Genomic DNA, 14,090 nt, shown 5'->3' with positions numbered 1-14,090 from the left:
GGACCAGACAGAAAGAACTTGAGGACCACATTCAGTCCCTGGGCCTGAGTTTCCCTGACCAATGTTTGCACAGGACATCAATGTTTTGACTCCGTATACAACAGCTTCACAGTATACAAGATCATATGCTTGAAGGCTTGGAAGTCAAACCTGGTTAGTGAACTATTTACCAGTGTTGATATATGGCCATGCTTCCAGTGGAACAATATGAAGAACTATTGTCCGGTGGAAGTGTTTTGCTTAAGGCTACATCTCTTAAGTCATATATGTTGCGTAAAAATGAGAGTTTTGTTTGGAATGCTTCTGTACTGGCTCTAGAAATAGTATGGTAAAAGTAGAGAGTATTTTACACGGCACTTTAATAACCATGTCTACATGTTGTTCCACATACAGTGGTACCTTGGTTCTCAAACATCATGGTACTCAAATGCCTTGGTTCTCAAATGCTGAAAACCCAGAAGTGTTCCAGTTTTTGAAAGCCAAACGTCCGATGTGGCTTTCTGCTCTTGTTTCTGGGGCACCTGCACCAATCAGAAGTGTGCCTTGGTTTTCAAACATTTCAGAAGTCAAACGGACTTCCAGAACAGATTAAGTTTGGCGCTTTTGTTTTAGCTATTTTGCGTTTTCATTTTTGAGGCTTTTTCGGTTAATTTGTTTTTATGACTGTGTGGAACCCAGTTCAGCTACTCATTGATTGATTGACTGATTTTGTGACTGCAGAAATGGATAAAAGCCCCCCATCCAAACAATGACTATCATCAGTACAGGTAAGGGGGGGGTGTAATTTTAATTTTTATCATCTACAATACTGTCTTATTTATTTTATAGTACAGTACATTGATTATTGCTTTCATTTTATGGATCAATGGTCTTGTTAGATAGTAAAATTCATGTTAAATTGCTGTTTTAGGAGTTGTTTTTAAAAGTCTGCAATGGAGTAATCCATTTTGCGTTACTTTCTTTGGGAAAGCATGCCTTGGTTTTGGAACGCTTTGGTTTTAGAGCGGACTTCCGGAATGGATTAAGTTTGAGAACCAAGGTACCATGGTACCAGCCTTTGCCCAACCTAGTGACAACTGCCATCAGTCCTAACAGCACAGCCATGCCAACTTGGGCTGAAGAGTTTGCCCAAAACAGCTGGAGGGTAACATGCTGGCAAAGACTGCCATATACCAATATACAAATTACTCATTATACCTCATAAAGCCAACAAGATACAGAACTCCAAGATAACATAATATCTCATAATATCTTATCATTTTTAAAGTGCCCAGTATTGACACAAGATGGTTTACCTTGTGTTCAAGTTTAGCCATGACGGTGCATGCCTAAAACATGGTTTTCATCTCTTTGTGCTGTTCTCTATGTTTTGTTTTAAGATACTCGTGAATTCATCTCAGGAAATAAACTAGCCAGCCAAACAGAGAGTACATTACTGTCCAGGGATGGAAGAACAGTATTCGATAAAGAAAATACAGTAAGAAAAATCTGTAGAAGTTCTGTTAGTCCTAGGGGTGGAAGATAAGGCAGCAGAAGAAAACCATATTGTTTTTAAGTGTGGTAGAAATTCTGAGTACACTAGAGAGGAGTATTTCTCTAAAAGCAACAGGATGCAGATGGATTGTGGCTAATGTTGTATGAACCCATCTTAAAAACCAGCAGTGCATGCTGGAGCCACACTAAATGGTAATGTGAACATACCCTCACTTGACCTTGAACTCAGTGTCAAGCATTTATTGGCCTGAATTGTTGGAATGCGTGGAAATATATAAAATGTAAAGGTACCCCTGACCATCAGGTCCAGTCGTGACCAACTCTAGGGTTGCGTGCTCATCTCGCTCAAGAGGCCGGGAGCCGGCGCTTGTCCACAGACAGCTTCCAGGTCACGTGGCCAGCGTGACTAAGCCGCGGCTGGCGAACCAGCGCAGCACACAGAAACACCGTTTACCTTCCTGCTGGGGAGCGGTCCCTATTTATCTACTTAATTTATCTACTTACAGTATCTACTTAATACACTAATTGGTAATGTGAACATACCCTCACTTGACCTTGAACTCAGTGTCAAGCATTTATTGGCCTGAATTGTTGGAATTCGTGGAAATATATACTATGGACTTAATTTTATTCTTAACAATGACCACATGTTTTCAGAGTAAATTTGCAAAAATAGCATAGTTCTTGGTATCTTTGTATGGTGCTGTGGCTTTTGCTCCAATTTTCAGCTGTTCATTCTTTTTAGTTTTTCAAGGATCATTTCATTCAGTGATTTATAACGCACCTATAGCCTCAGCAATTAGTTGCACTTCTGATATAGCCTTAAAAGGTATTGTTTACATTTGTGATTCTGTGATGGTTATGTCAAGGTTGTAGGGATAGAATAATCTCTTTCCTCTCACATATCTACCCTTTCCCCCGAAAAACCAAATAATACAAACAGAACAAAAGCGTTTCCATACTATATTCAATTTGTAAAAGTTGCAACGCAGACTCTTCCTTTATTAATATGCAAGAAGAAAATATGTTAACTTTATAAAAGTAGTGAAGGTTTGCTTGCTTTTTACAAGCTTGACATATTCCTTGCGCGTATACACACACACACACACACACACAAATTTAAACAAGTCCTTTTAAGGCTACATAGCTTCTGCCTAAAAAAAAAACCTTCATGAACTGGCTAAACCGGGATGCTAGTTTCTGCAGCACTCTTCTGTTCGTTAGAAAGGCCAGTTGTGTTCAAAATGTGCACACAAATGGACATGCTTTCATACATTACTTGCCAAAATAAAGGTGGAAAGTGTGTTTCTAGCTGTTGGGAAGCTTAGAAAAGGTATCTAACAGAGCTCAAAGTGAGTTTGAAACAGTGTAAAAATCCTGAGATTCAAACAGTTCATCGTCCATCTCTCACAAACACTGACAATATTTTCCTGCCAGCTACTGTCTGCACAGATTAAGTGTGTGTCCCGGCAATCTTGGAAGGGGACAGATGTGCCAAGTATTTCTCTGACCCCACATGCCACTTACAAGAGACAGCATGCCGCTGCAGCTAGAGGAGTAGATGTGGTCCTCTTGCGCAACTTCCTCTACATCTATCCGCTTCGCTCATATTTTCTAAGATGCATGCTTATTGCCAAATTACATTTACTGCAAAAAACTATACAGTAAGAAAAAAAATCCATCATACATCCCTGGTTATTGCTAGTGTGGGAGCTCATTAACCATTTTTGTGGGGTGGGGGGTTTATTCCATGTATTGGTTTGGTGGGTAGTTTGCTAATGCCACAGCCTTACTTCAGTTTACTCCTCAGCTGAGCAAAAACTAGCCATTTGGTTTCTAGTGGCCCAAACAATACGATACTATTTCCACTGAATGCTGCACGCAGAAGTGTTGTTTGAATTTCCACAGTCCAGTTCAGAGGAGCTATTACCTCAATATTACCCCACAGTACCTGTGGAGAATACTTACAGAAACTGTAAATGCATAAGTACAAGATTTTAGGTCAATACAAGAACCTTTTGACCAATAGTACAATACAAACAGTTCCAGAATGAAACATATTCATTTGGTCATGCCGCTGCTCTCCAAAGTCATGTGAAAAGAAGTACCAATACAAGGCACAGTTGAACTCTCATGCTTTCAAAGTTTATACGTATATAACCTTAGATTCAAGTTGCTCATGTCTGAAATTATATACTATGGGTCAGCAAACAAAGGTCCATGGGCTGGATCAGGCCCAATTGCCTTCTGGATCTGGCCCGTGGACGGTCCGGGGATCACTGCGGGGGTCACCAGCATGCGCGTTCTTTCCCTCTCCCTCCTCCTGGCTTCTCCCCGCCCTGCCTAGAGGAGGAAGGGGGCTGGGCTTTGTTAGTGCCAGCAGCAGCAGCACTCAAGCGGCCGCCATTTTAAGCAGCCCCTCTACGGAGCCCTTTCACGCGCCGCTCATCGTCCCACCCCCGCCGCCAGCCCCTGCCACTCGCAAGACACAAGTAATCAGCCACCGGGGCACGTGCATCTTTTTTTTCTTCTTCAAAATACTGCATAGTCCGGCCCTCACACAAGGTCTGAGGGACAGTGGACCGGCCCCCTGCTGAAAAAGTTTGCTGACCCCTGTTATACACCTTGCAATGCAAAACAAAAAATCACACATCTGACTGCAGTTTGATATCTGCTATGACCATAAAGACGTTCCAATTACTATTCAGACAGCATGCAAAATAGTTGTGGCTCTCCTGCTCATTACATATTTCCTTGATGCAGTAGCTGAATTTCTTGTCCACACATTAATTGAGCTTTTTGCTTCATAGAGGCATAGCACACTAAGAGGCCCTATCTATGAGAAAAATTGGAATTCAATACATGGAAGAGATTAGTCATGCTGCTTTCCTGCAGGCATGGCTTACAATAAGATTAGCTTAAAGTAAATTGAGCTTGAATAATGATGGAATACTCAAGTCATTATGGCATTTTCCAGTGTCATTATCAGAGAGTACTTGCAAACGCAACACGTTTAAGAACAATTTTAAGATCCTACTCAAATACACACCAGCTACAAGTCAAATGTGCAATGACTAGACATAGAATACCTCTGGTATATGCACAGTTAAGTGCTCATTTTTGTACTTCAGTTCTCTGTGTATGTTCACACCACATACAGGGCACACACCTCATGGTTGGCATATATTTGGCTTTTCACTGTCTGCATTAGAAAATGGAGACATTGTTTATCTTTCTCATGTGGTGTTTCAGCACTAAGAAACCACACCAAGCATGCAAGATTGATAGTGTGGTGTAGTGGTTAAGAGCGGTAGACTCGTAATCTGGGGAACCGGGTTCGCGTCTCCACTCCTCCACATGCAGCTGCTGGGTGACCTTGGGCCAGTCACACTTCTCTGAAGTCTCTCAGCCCCACTCACCTCACAGAGTGTTTGTTGTGGGGGAGGAAGGGAAAGGAGAATGTTAGCCACTTTGAGACTCCTTAGGGTAGTGATAAAGCAGGATATCAAATCCAAACTCTTCTTCTTCAAGTGTATGTCTAGAATCTACTGTGCTCAAAACCAATTAGCAATGAAAAGCTATAAAAATGGTTCTCCCGTTTTCTCACTTCACGGGTTAAAACAGTACTACTAAGCTGATTGATTTCCAACATTTAACACCGAAGACAACTACGGCCTCTATTAAAAAACATTCCCTATATTTGTTCCATCCTTTTTGCAAATAGGCTCCCAAATGCCAACAGCTGGTTTGAAACAGTTGTTTTCCTGATCAGAGGGGGGAAAAAATATTTGTGTAGAAGTTAGTTTTTTTAAAAAAAAAAAACCAACAACCTCACATTTGAAAGCATAGTCAAGGTAAGAAATCTTACCGTGTTGCAACACAGAAATATTTCTGATCTTAGCAGTGTTTGACATAAGCGAGCCCATTTATTGTCCTATTTGTTCATTCAAATCTAGTCTGGAAAATGAATTATCACAGCAGGGCGCTGTTAACCTACTTTTCACTGAATAAAGTTAATCAATATATCTGACAGTACAAAACCCAAGATTTATGCTACTTAAAGAGAACAAAAAAGGGCAAAAAGTAGTTGCTAGAGAAATACTGGCTCCCGCTGCCACAACATTATAGCTACCACTAACTGGAAAATATTCAATGCAATGGCACCAAAATGTGAAGTAAGTCTTGCTAGAATCATAGAAGGGAACACTCAGTTATTTGCAACAGCAGCTTTAAGTCTTCAAGTCTTTTATATACATCTACTACCTCAGAAGTCAGAACATTAGCTGTCAAAAAGGGGGAAAAAATTCTTTCCTCATTTATTTATTTGTACCCACCCATGAAATATGCGAACTGCTGAGGTCTAAATGCTTGTATTAGCAGCACTGCATTTAGCACACAAATAAATGCAGGAAATCCTTTCCGCTGCACACTGCTGATAAAAGTTCTGAAGAGCAATACAGTTAATGTTCTTTTTCTAAAGACCAAGTAGCATAGAACAGGCAGAACATCTCCCCAATGGAATTTTAGGCACCAACACTTCCTTAAGACCACCGAACACAAGCCACCATGTTTACTAGAAAGGCTTTATTGTTTGAAAAGATTTGTTGTGCGTAAAATACAACATAACCTGATCAAGAAATAGTTTTGTTGTGGGGCAATTTAAGAACATAAGAAGGCCTTGCTGATCCATTTAGTCCATTTAGTTTGGCAACCTGTTCTCACAGAGACTAACTGATGTTCAGGTATGGAGATCTGCCCTATACTGTATTTTACACAGTGAGGACAGATGCCAAGAATTTTCTGAAGGACGTCTTCTTGCCTCCAATACTGAACTTCATTCACTGACCATGCTGGAATCCTCTTGGCCTCCAGTAACTTTGATGACCAAAAGTCGTTTAGGGAATCTAAAAATTTAACAGCTTTGTCACAACTCGAACATGCATTTACCTAGTCTATGTGAGGGTAGCTGAAGTAAGCCATTGCTAGCACACTTGCACTCTTAGATACCTATTTGATTTCATTTTCCATCTTGACATCAGAGGGATGATAGTACATCTCCAGTACTAAGTTATTCTTGGGGTCTGGTATCATCACTCATAGTGATTCCGTGGAGGAGTTTGTCCTGCTTTCTGGATTCTGTGCCCTCTTTGCTGTAATAGAGAGAAAGCACCTGTGCTGGCAGCTTGTGAGACCCAGACCCAGTCTTACAGGGATGAGTCATCAATTAACACAAACAAAGCTAAAACAAAGATTCCACCCTCTTATTGCAGCTTTAACTGCAAAAGCAGCTTTTTGCACTTGCTGCAGTTCTCTGCAAAAACAGGCATTTTGCAAGTTTCGTACATAATACATGTAAACATGGCATTTTATGCACATTAAACACATATCTTTTAAACAATATGCCCTTTCTTATCCTTCCTATGGCATTCATATTCAGAAATAACCATGCACTTTCAAATAGGTTCTTTCCATCGCATCAAGTTTCCCTTATATACTTTTCAAAAGTAAATACATTCAGGGACATTATTCTGTTCATTTTCTTTCCCCTACCTGCTGTTAGTCCTACAGTGCAAAAGTTAACAGGCTGCCTGCTATTGGTCCCCTCCCCCAATAGCACTGTTCCTCGGGATTCCCTGGTTTTAAGTGGAAATCTCACAACTCGCCTATGCAACATCTACTTTGGCTTTTATATTTTAGAGAAAGCATTCCTACTGAAGCCAGGAAATTCACTACTCTAAATGAATATATGATCAAGCAATGACCAGTAAGACCAGCCTTTCGCCATCATGACTTAAATTGATATGCTGGATATCTAATGCACAGAGCACTCCTTAGAAAACTTAACACATTTGATCTTGATAGTTGTCAAACTACATAAAGTCAACCTAACAAGTTAATCTCATGAGAACATCTACATAGTTTCTCACTCAACCACAAGACATACTCATCCACAAGTTTGTAACTGACATTTCCTCTGCACATTTCCTTTTATTTGGGGGGGGGGAGGAATTTAACTACTTAATATTTTGGAACACTGTTGCAATACATGCTTCAGAAACAAAATCATCCTGCAAGAAAGGATTAGACTTCCCAAGGAACATGTTTAACACATTGATATAATTGCCACATCAGAACAGACATGTAAACATGCCGTTTATTTAAGAAAACGGTGCTAGTTTGCTCAATGGGAATGAAAACACTCTTTATAAACAAAATAAAGAAACAAGTGACAAAGCATTAACTGATAAAGAGGATCATAGCAGCAACCCTAAATTAAGTGGATTTCAATACAGCATTTCACATTTTTAGAAGTACTGAACTATACCTTCTACAAAATAAACATGTTGATCACAAGCCAACATAGAGCTAGGCATACCTATTCCACTGTGATTTTCATTTATTAAGAATATATTCCTCACATTTTGATTCCTAACTTTAACAAGAAATAGGGTGTACTTTAAGTGTGGTGTCCAAGACAGAATTCTGTATACTAAACTATACCTCTCTGAAATCTACAGTAAGTGCATATATTTGCATGATTAGGACTCATCAATAATGTAACTTGGTGCACAACTTAAAAGGTAACTAAACATATCAGAGACCAGGTCTAAAGAATATCACAAGAATGAACAATGTGTAGAACTGAAGTTTTCTTTACCTTCCTGTTACCAAAGCTGTATGTCGCTAAACTTTTAACGGGTTAACTATGGGTTTATTCAGGCTTAACAAATTCCCCACATAAGAAAACCTGTTGAGCAATACATGTAAAAGGAAAATGTTTCTCTGAAATGCAATAGCCAAGTGGATTGTATATTCTAGAGTAATGTCTTACGTCTGTACTTATCCCAATATTAATTTTATGGCTGGAGAAACATTACATCAGAATCTGTCTACAAGAGCAGCATGAAGACAAGAAACCACAAGCTCATGTACTGCTGGAGCAGTTCATGAAGTTACAACATCTGTCTTCCACTTAGAGGTCAAATTAAATATCCACCTAACAGCTGAATTCCAATACTGGTTTTAAAAAGCAGAAGTTTTTCTTCAAGTGACATTTTGCACAATTACACCAGCAGAAATAGCAACAGCATGTCTTACATGCTTTAAAACTGCTTTAATATTTACACATGGCTACAAGGAACAAGCTGCGCAGAGATAAGGGAGTCAAGCCTTTTAAAAAACCTCAGCTACAACTGCTATGTAGGGTAGCAAAAAAGGAAGCAGTTTCTCAACTTTTCAACTTTAAGACATGAATACAATGCAATCTTATCACATAAGAAGCTTAAGAACAGAAAAGGAGACCCTTTCTTACAATACTTTCAAGTACAAGTGATTCTTCTTCCAATGCAGTGAGATGAGAAAAGAACAAAATCTCTGTGTAACTCTGTGCTTGAAATGTCATTCTTGAAATGTTATGTAGCAATGTCTTAGTTTTACCAGTCAGGATTCAATTAAACTGTTACTGTACCGCATTGGAAGCACTGAAAGGTTGAAGCGTTTAATATTTTAAATACTGCCATGTGTTTCATCATACAACTCCAATACTCTAGATCCTTCATCTAGATTATTTTTAGCATATGCTATATTATGTGTTTGCAATATTTTATAGCAGTTTCAATGTGTGAAATGATCAGCCATCTGTTTTTTTCTGAAGCAGACCACCATAATTTCATTTTTGCACAAAAAAACTCACAGGAAAAAGGCTCCACTTTGCCCCTTTGGTTTTGAACAAAGATTAAGGGCAATATGATTCACTAGATCAAAAGTTCATTACACACAGCACTTGGGACATCTCAAACTTTGAGATATAGTAGCTCTTTTTCTACAAAGAACATCCAAAATCAACCACTTTAGCTTTACACAGCTCCAGCTACAGACATGTAAGTGAGCATTATTCCAGCAGGAATTATTCCTCTATACTTCTTTTAAAAACCAAAAAAAACCCAACAACTATTGAATGAAATAAAATTCTAGGCCAAACTAAATGACACAATTTCAGTCAGCCAAGCAATACTGCACTGAAAGGGCAAGCTGCTTGCCTTAAGTGGGGGCGTTTTCCTCACCTTCCAGACAGCTCAACTCTGCCAAAAGAGAGGAAGGGGATGGAGGTGGTCAGCTGCCTCAGTTTCTCTCTCTGCATGGGGCAGGGTGGTGGTGGGGTGGATTGGAACATCTGCACTGCCTACAGAGCTCTTTTTGATGGCTCTGTCCCCCAATACATGCCATGGAACAGCACTGTCATTCAGGTGAGTCAAAACAGCAACTACCTCTAACCTCTCCCTCTCTTATCTACACCTTCATATTGAGCAGTGAGCGAAATCCTTCCTAATCTGCCTACCAGAGAAAGGAAGCAAGTGAGTGGGCAGAGGCTTCTCTCTCTGGGCAGCATCACTAGGCCCCCAACCCTCACCAAATCCTACGGAAAGGGGGGAGGCAGGCAGCAGTGGCTGCTTTTGCAATGTGCAGCTGCTGCCTCCTCTTGGCTTGTAAGCTCTCTCTAGAGAGGCTTGTTGGTGCCCAGATAGAGCAGCTGCCACCTCTTCTTGCTGAGTTTCTTGCCCTGAGCAAGATCCAGTCCTCACAGTTTCATCGCCCAGAACAAGAGGACAGGTAAGCAACTGTAGACAGTAGCACTTGTTCTTCTGAACCAAGCACTACTCACTTATCCAATTGCCTTGGCATGCAAGCAATAGCTGTCCTGCACCACCGGACCTTGTCTGAGCAGAACAAGGTGTTGATATGCAAGGCAGAGAGCATGCACCCAGCCAAGGGGCCCAAACCTCCCACGGGCTTCTGCAGCACCTCAGCAGCAACTGGCCAGGGGTTGGGTGCCCAAGGGGTCCTCCTGAGACACAGCACAGTGGCAATGGGCACTCTTATTTTTGCAAGCACCAGGTGCAGCAATTACACACACCCCCCATACACACATAACCCATATTCACCTCCAACTATTTGACAACCTGTTCCAGAATAAAGTTGCCTCAAACAGGGAATCATGTGGCAGGAGATCTGGTCAACCACCACAGTTTTATACCATCAGCACTTGGGATGCATGCGGTGGTGCAGGGAAGGAACTGAAGTTCAGCAGAGGAGCATATGCTATGGTGCCAAATTCAATCCCAGCGACCGGCGGGGTGGGGAAAAGGGCTAGCAACAAGTACTGGAACTCCCCCCCCGCCCCCCCCCCAAAATAAATAATAATAATAATACTACGCTTGCAAAATGTAGAGCCATTAGGCATGTGCGGGATGTTTGGCTTTGACTTTTTTCCCGGTCTCCAAAAGCCCTACCCAACCACCAATACCCGGAGCTGGGATCTTTCACAGTTCCTACAAGGAAAGGCAGCAGGATGACTCCACTCTGGACGACCCACCCAGAAGCCATGCTAACCATGCATGTTACACGGGGGACGAGGGACAAGCTCTCCGCGCCATGCCCGCTCTAGCCAACTTGCAGGTGAGCGCGCGCAGCAGAGGAGCCCCCCTTGACACTGGCGCAGAAACCACGTCGGAGGGGCGAGGGGGGGGGGGGACCGCGGCACAAATTAAACTCCGCGCTTCTTCCAAGCTGCACCGTTCCCGTGACTTTGCGTGCGCACACATACACCCCCCGCTCCACACCCGGAGCAGCTCAGAAGCGCGGCTTCTCCAGGCGCTCTTGAATCCCCGCGAGCCCCTTTGGGCGCCTCGCCCCCTTCTCCCGCTCCCGGCAGCCCGTCGAGAAAGGCGAAGGCACTCACCGCGTAGTAGAGGCAGGGCTTCACGCTCAACACGGGGCCCCCCGCCAAGGCCGGAGGGGAGCCCCCCAGGTCGCCCCGGCGCTGCAGCATGGCTGGCTGGAGACTCTCCCTCGCCCCGCTTGGCTCGCGTGTGTGTGTCGTGTGTGTCCGCCTGTCTCACAGTCACTCCCTCCGTCCCTCTCACACACGCTCAAGGCGTCCCAGAGGCGGCAGCCGCTCCTCCGCCTCCCGCGGAAGCCAGCGGCGCAGCATCACCCTCGCAAAACTACTTTCCCCGCTGCCGCTTCAGCCCCGCGGATCCACGGCGGGGATGAAGCCAGAGCCGCGGCAGGCGAGGTTGCCGCCTCCTCGGGGCGGGGCCGCGGCATCCCGCCCTCCTAGCGGCGCTTGGCTGGGACCAGGGGAGTTGGGAGAGAGGAGAAAAGGGGGCGGGGAGGAGAGGGGGGCGCTCGTAAACCCCCCTCTCTCGGCAAAGGGAAGAGCTGCCTTTCGGGCGCCGTCGTTGACAAGGCGGGGGCAGCGGCTCCACCCATAAGGCAAAGAGGATGCCTCTCTGTATACGACGAATACGCCGTGTCTGTCTTCTAAAACGACGACAGAGCCCTCTCACTGGTGGCACCCAACTGCCCCTGCCCTCCTTCCCACTTGCAGGCCCACCATGGGTGCTGCCACATGCACCCCAAAGAAAGAAAACACACCCACACACCCACACACCCCCCTACTCCTGATCAGTGGCGTAGCGTGGGGGGTGCAGGGGGGGCCGGCCGCACCAGGCGCAACATCTGGGGGGGGGGGCGCTCGCCGCCTCCAGAGTCGCCGAAGAGCCTCGGGCACAGGCTGTAGCAGAGCCCCATGGCAGCAGCCAGGCAGCAGCAAGAAGAAGCTGGCAGCGGCGGCAGATTAGGGGTTAGGGGCGCAAATTACTTGCCTTGCCCCGGGTTAGGGGGCGCAAATTACTTGCCTTGCCCCGGGTGCTGACAACCCATGCTACGCCGCTGCTCCTGATGGGCTCCTGTCACAGTGCTATTTTTGTTTCAGAGATCTTGCCCTGTTGAACACAACTTGCCCACCCAGAGCAGGAGCTGACTCCTAGGGAGTGAGGTCCCTTCAAATATTTTAGGGGGCAGCTCCCCAAATTGATGGTCCCCAAAGTTGAATTGCCATTTGAAAGTTGTGTATGCACACATTTTGTTATTGATTATGCAGGGTGGGGCTTACCTTCCCCCCACCCAAAAAAATATGTTTGATTCAGGTTGGCACCCCTGCCACCTAGCAATATACTTTGCCTCTTCAGAATGCTACCACTGAGGCCTACGAGTCCTGTCCACACTTGACCATAGTTAACACAGACAAACTCAAATGTCTCCAAGGGTGCATAGCTGTCAACTTTTCCCTTTTCTTGCGAGGAATCCTATTCGGAATAAGGGAATTTCCCTTTAAAAAAGGGAAAGGTTGACAGCTATGCAAAGGTGCTGTGACTGGATACAACTTTGCGTCTTTGACAGCCGAAACTTTCCAACAACTTAATCTCAGGGTTGTGAGTTTGAGCCCCACAAGGGTCAAAAAGTTTCCTGCATTGCAGGGGGTTGAACAAGATGACCCTCGTGGTCCCTCCCAACTCCACAATTCTATTATTCTAACTATAGCTTTGCCCCAGAAGAGAGAGGTGGTCAAGAAAGCCCTTTGTGCCTGGGTAAAGCACCAGAGCCCTGGAGAAGGGCCCAGGCTAGAAAAGGAGACAAAAGCTTAGGCCCTGGGTTCCATTCAAAATGGAAGCCAATGAAGGGGCAGTCTACACACCAGCTCTGTCTACTAAGCTAAGAGGTGCCCGTTTTCTTTGTCTTGCCATCACTAGTGAACTGAACATACAAAACAGACATACAAAGGTGTCAGAAATCATCGAGAGAAGGCAAGCCAACTAACATGAATGGCAAGCCAACTATTATGAATGGGCAGGCAGAGCAGACCTTAATCCAACGTGTATTTCCAGATATAGAGCAGCAGCTTAGGGCCCAAGTACTTGAAGGTACGGCTAGCATGATAAAGGTAAAGGTAAAGGTACCCCTGCCCATACGGGCCAGTCTTGACAGACTCTGGGGTTGTGCGCCCATCTCACTCAAGAGGCCAGGGGCCAGCGCTGTCCGGAGACACTTCCGGGTCACGTGGCCAGCGTGACATCGCTGCTCTGGCAAGCCAGAGCCGCACACGGAAATGCCGTTTACCTTCCTGCTGGTAAGCGGTCCCTATTTATCTACTTGCACCCGGAGGTGCTTTCGAACTGCTAGGTTGGCAGGCGCTGGGACCGAGCAGCGGGAGCGCACCCCGGCGCAGGGATTCGAACCGCCGACCTTTCGATCGGCAAGTCCTAGGCGCTGAGGCTTTAACCCACAGCGCCACCTGCGTCCGGCTAGCATGATAGTCTCCTGCTATCTCCTGTGCCAAACCTTGAGGTCTAACTAGGGATGATAGGGGTTGTAGTCCAAAAACAGCTGGTGACATAAGTTTGGGAAGCCCTGCCCTAGATCGTTGGTCTTCAACTGGTGGGTCAGGAGCTCCTACTGGGCCACAGTCTGGTTTAAGGTAGGTCACAAAAGCAGCAGCACTACTGCCAGACAAATAGAAGGCAAAAATGAATAAGAAACGGGTCCCAAAATACATGTTTGGGTTAAAGGTAGGGGCCTGGTCTGTAAAGGCTGGAGACTACTACCCTGGAGGTACAATGATCACCAACTGTGTTGAGTTTTTGTCGTGAACTTAGAGCACACATATGCACCCAGGCTGTTGGGACATGCTCCTGTTTTGGGCTGGATCCATTGTTTGGACATCTGCTGCAGTATCATTACTGGGAATTTTAAAC

The 14,090-nt window shown here is 44.6% G+C and overlaps 1 protein-coding gene across 5 annotated transcripts in view; it reads right to left on the bottom strand.

Moving 5' to 3' along the window:
• Positions 1–14,090, bottom strand: part of ARHGAP6 (Rho GTPase activating protein 6) — a 209,000-nt gene that overhangs the window by 111,825 nt on the left and 83,085 nt on the right. The window contains exon 1 of one of the 5 annotated variants that reach the window (XM_079972560.1): positions 11,234–11,557. The exons of the other annotated variants lie outside the window; for them this stretch is intronic. Coding sequence (XP_079828686.1) covers positions 11,234–11,323 — 90 coding nt within the window. The 5' untranslated portion in view covers positions 11,324–11,557. Of the gene's footprint in view, positions 1–11,233; positions 11,558–14,090 lie in introns of those variants that run through there. 5 annotated transcript variants of the gene reach the window in all.

This window comes from Podarcis cretensis (assembly GCF_951804945.1).
Source record: "Podarcis cretensis genome assembly, chromosome: 4".
Classification (NCBI taxonomy): domain Eukaryota; kingdom Metazoa; phylum Chordata; class Lepidosauria; order Squamata; family Lacertidae; genus Podarcis; species Podarcis cretensis.
This window is presented reverse-complemented; position numbering and strand designations above follow the sequence as displayed.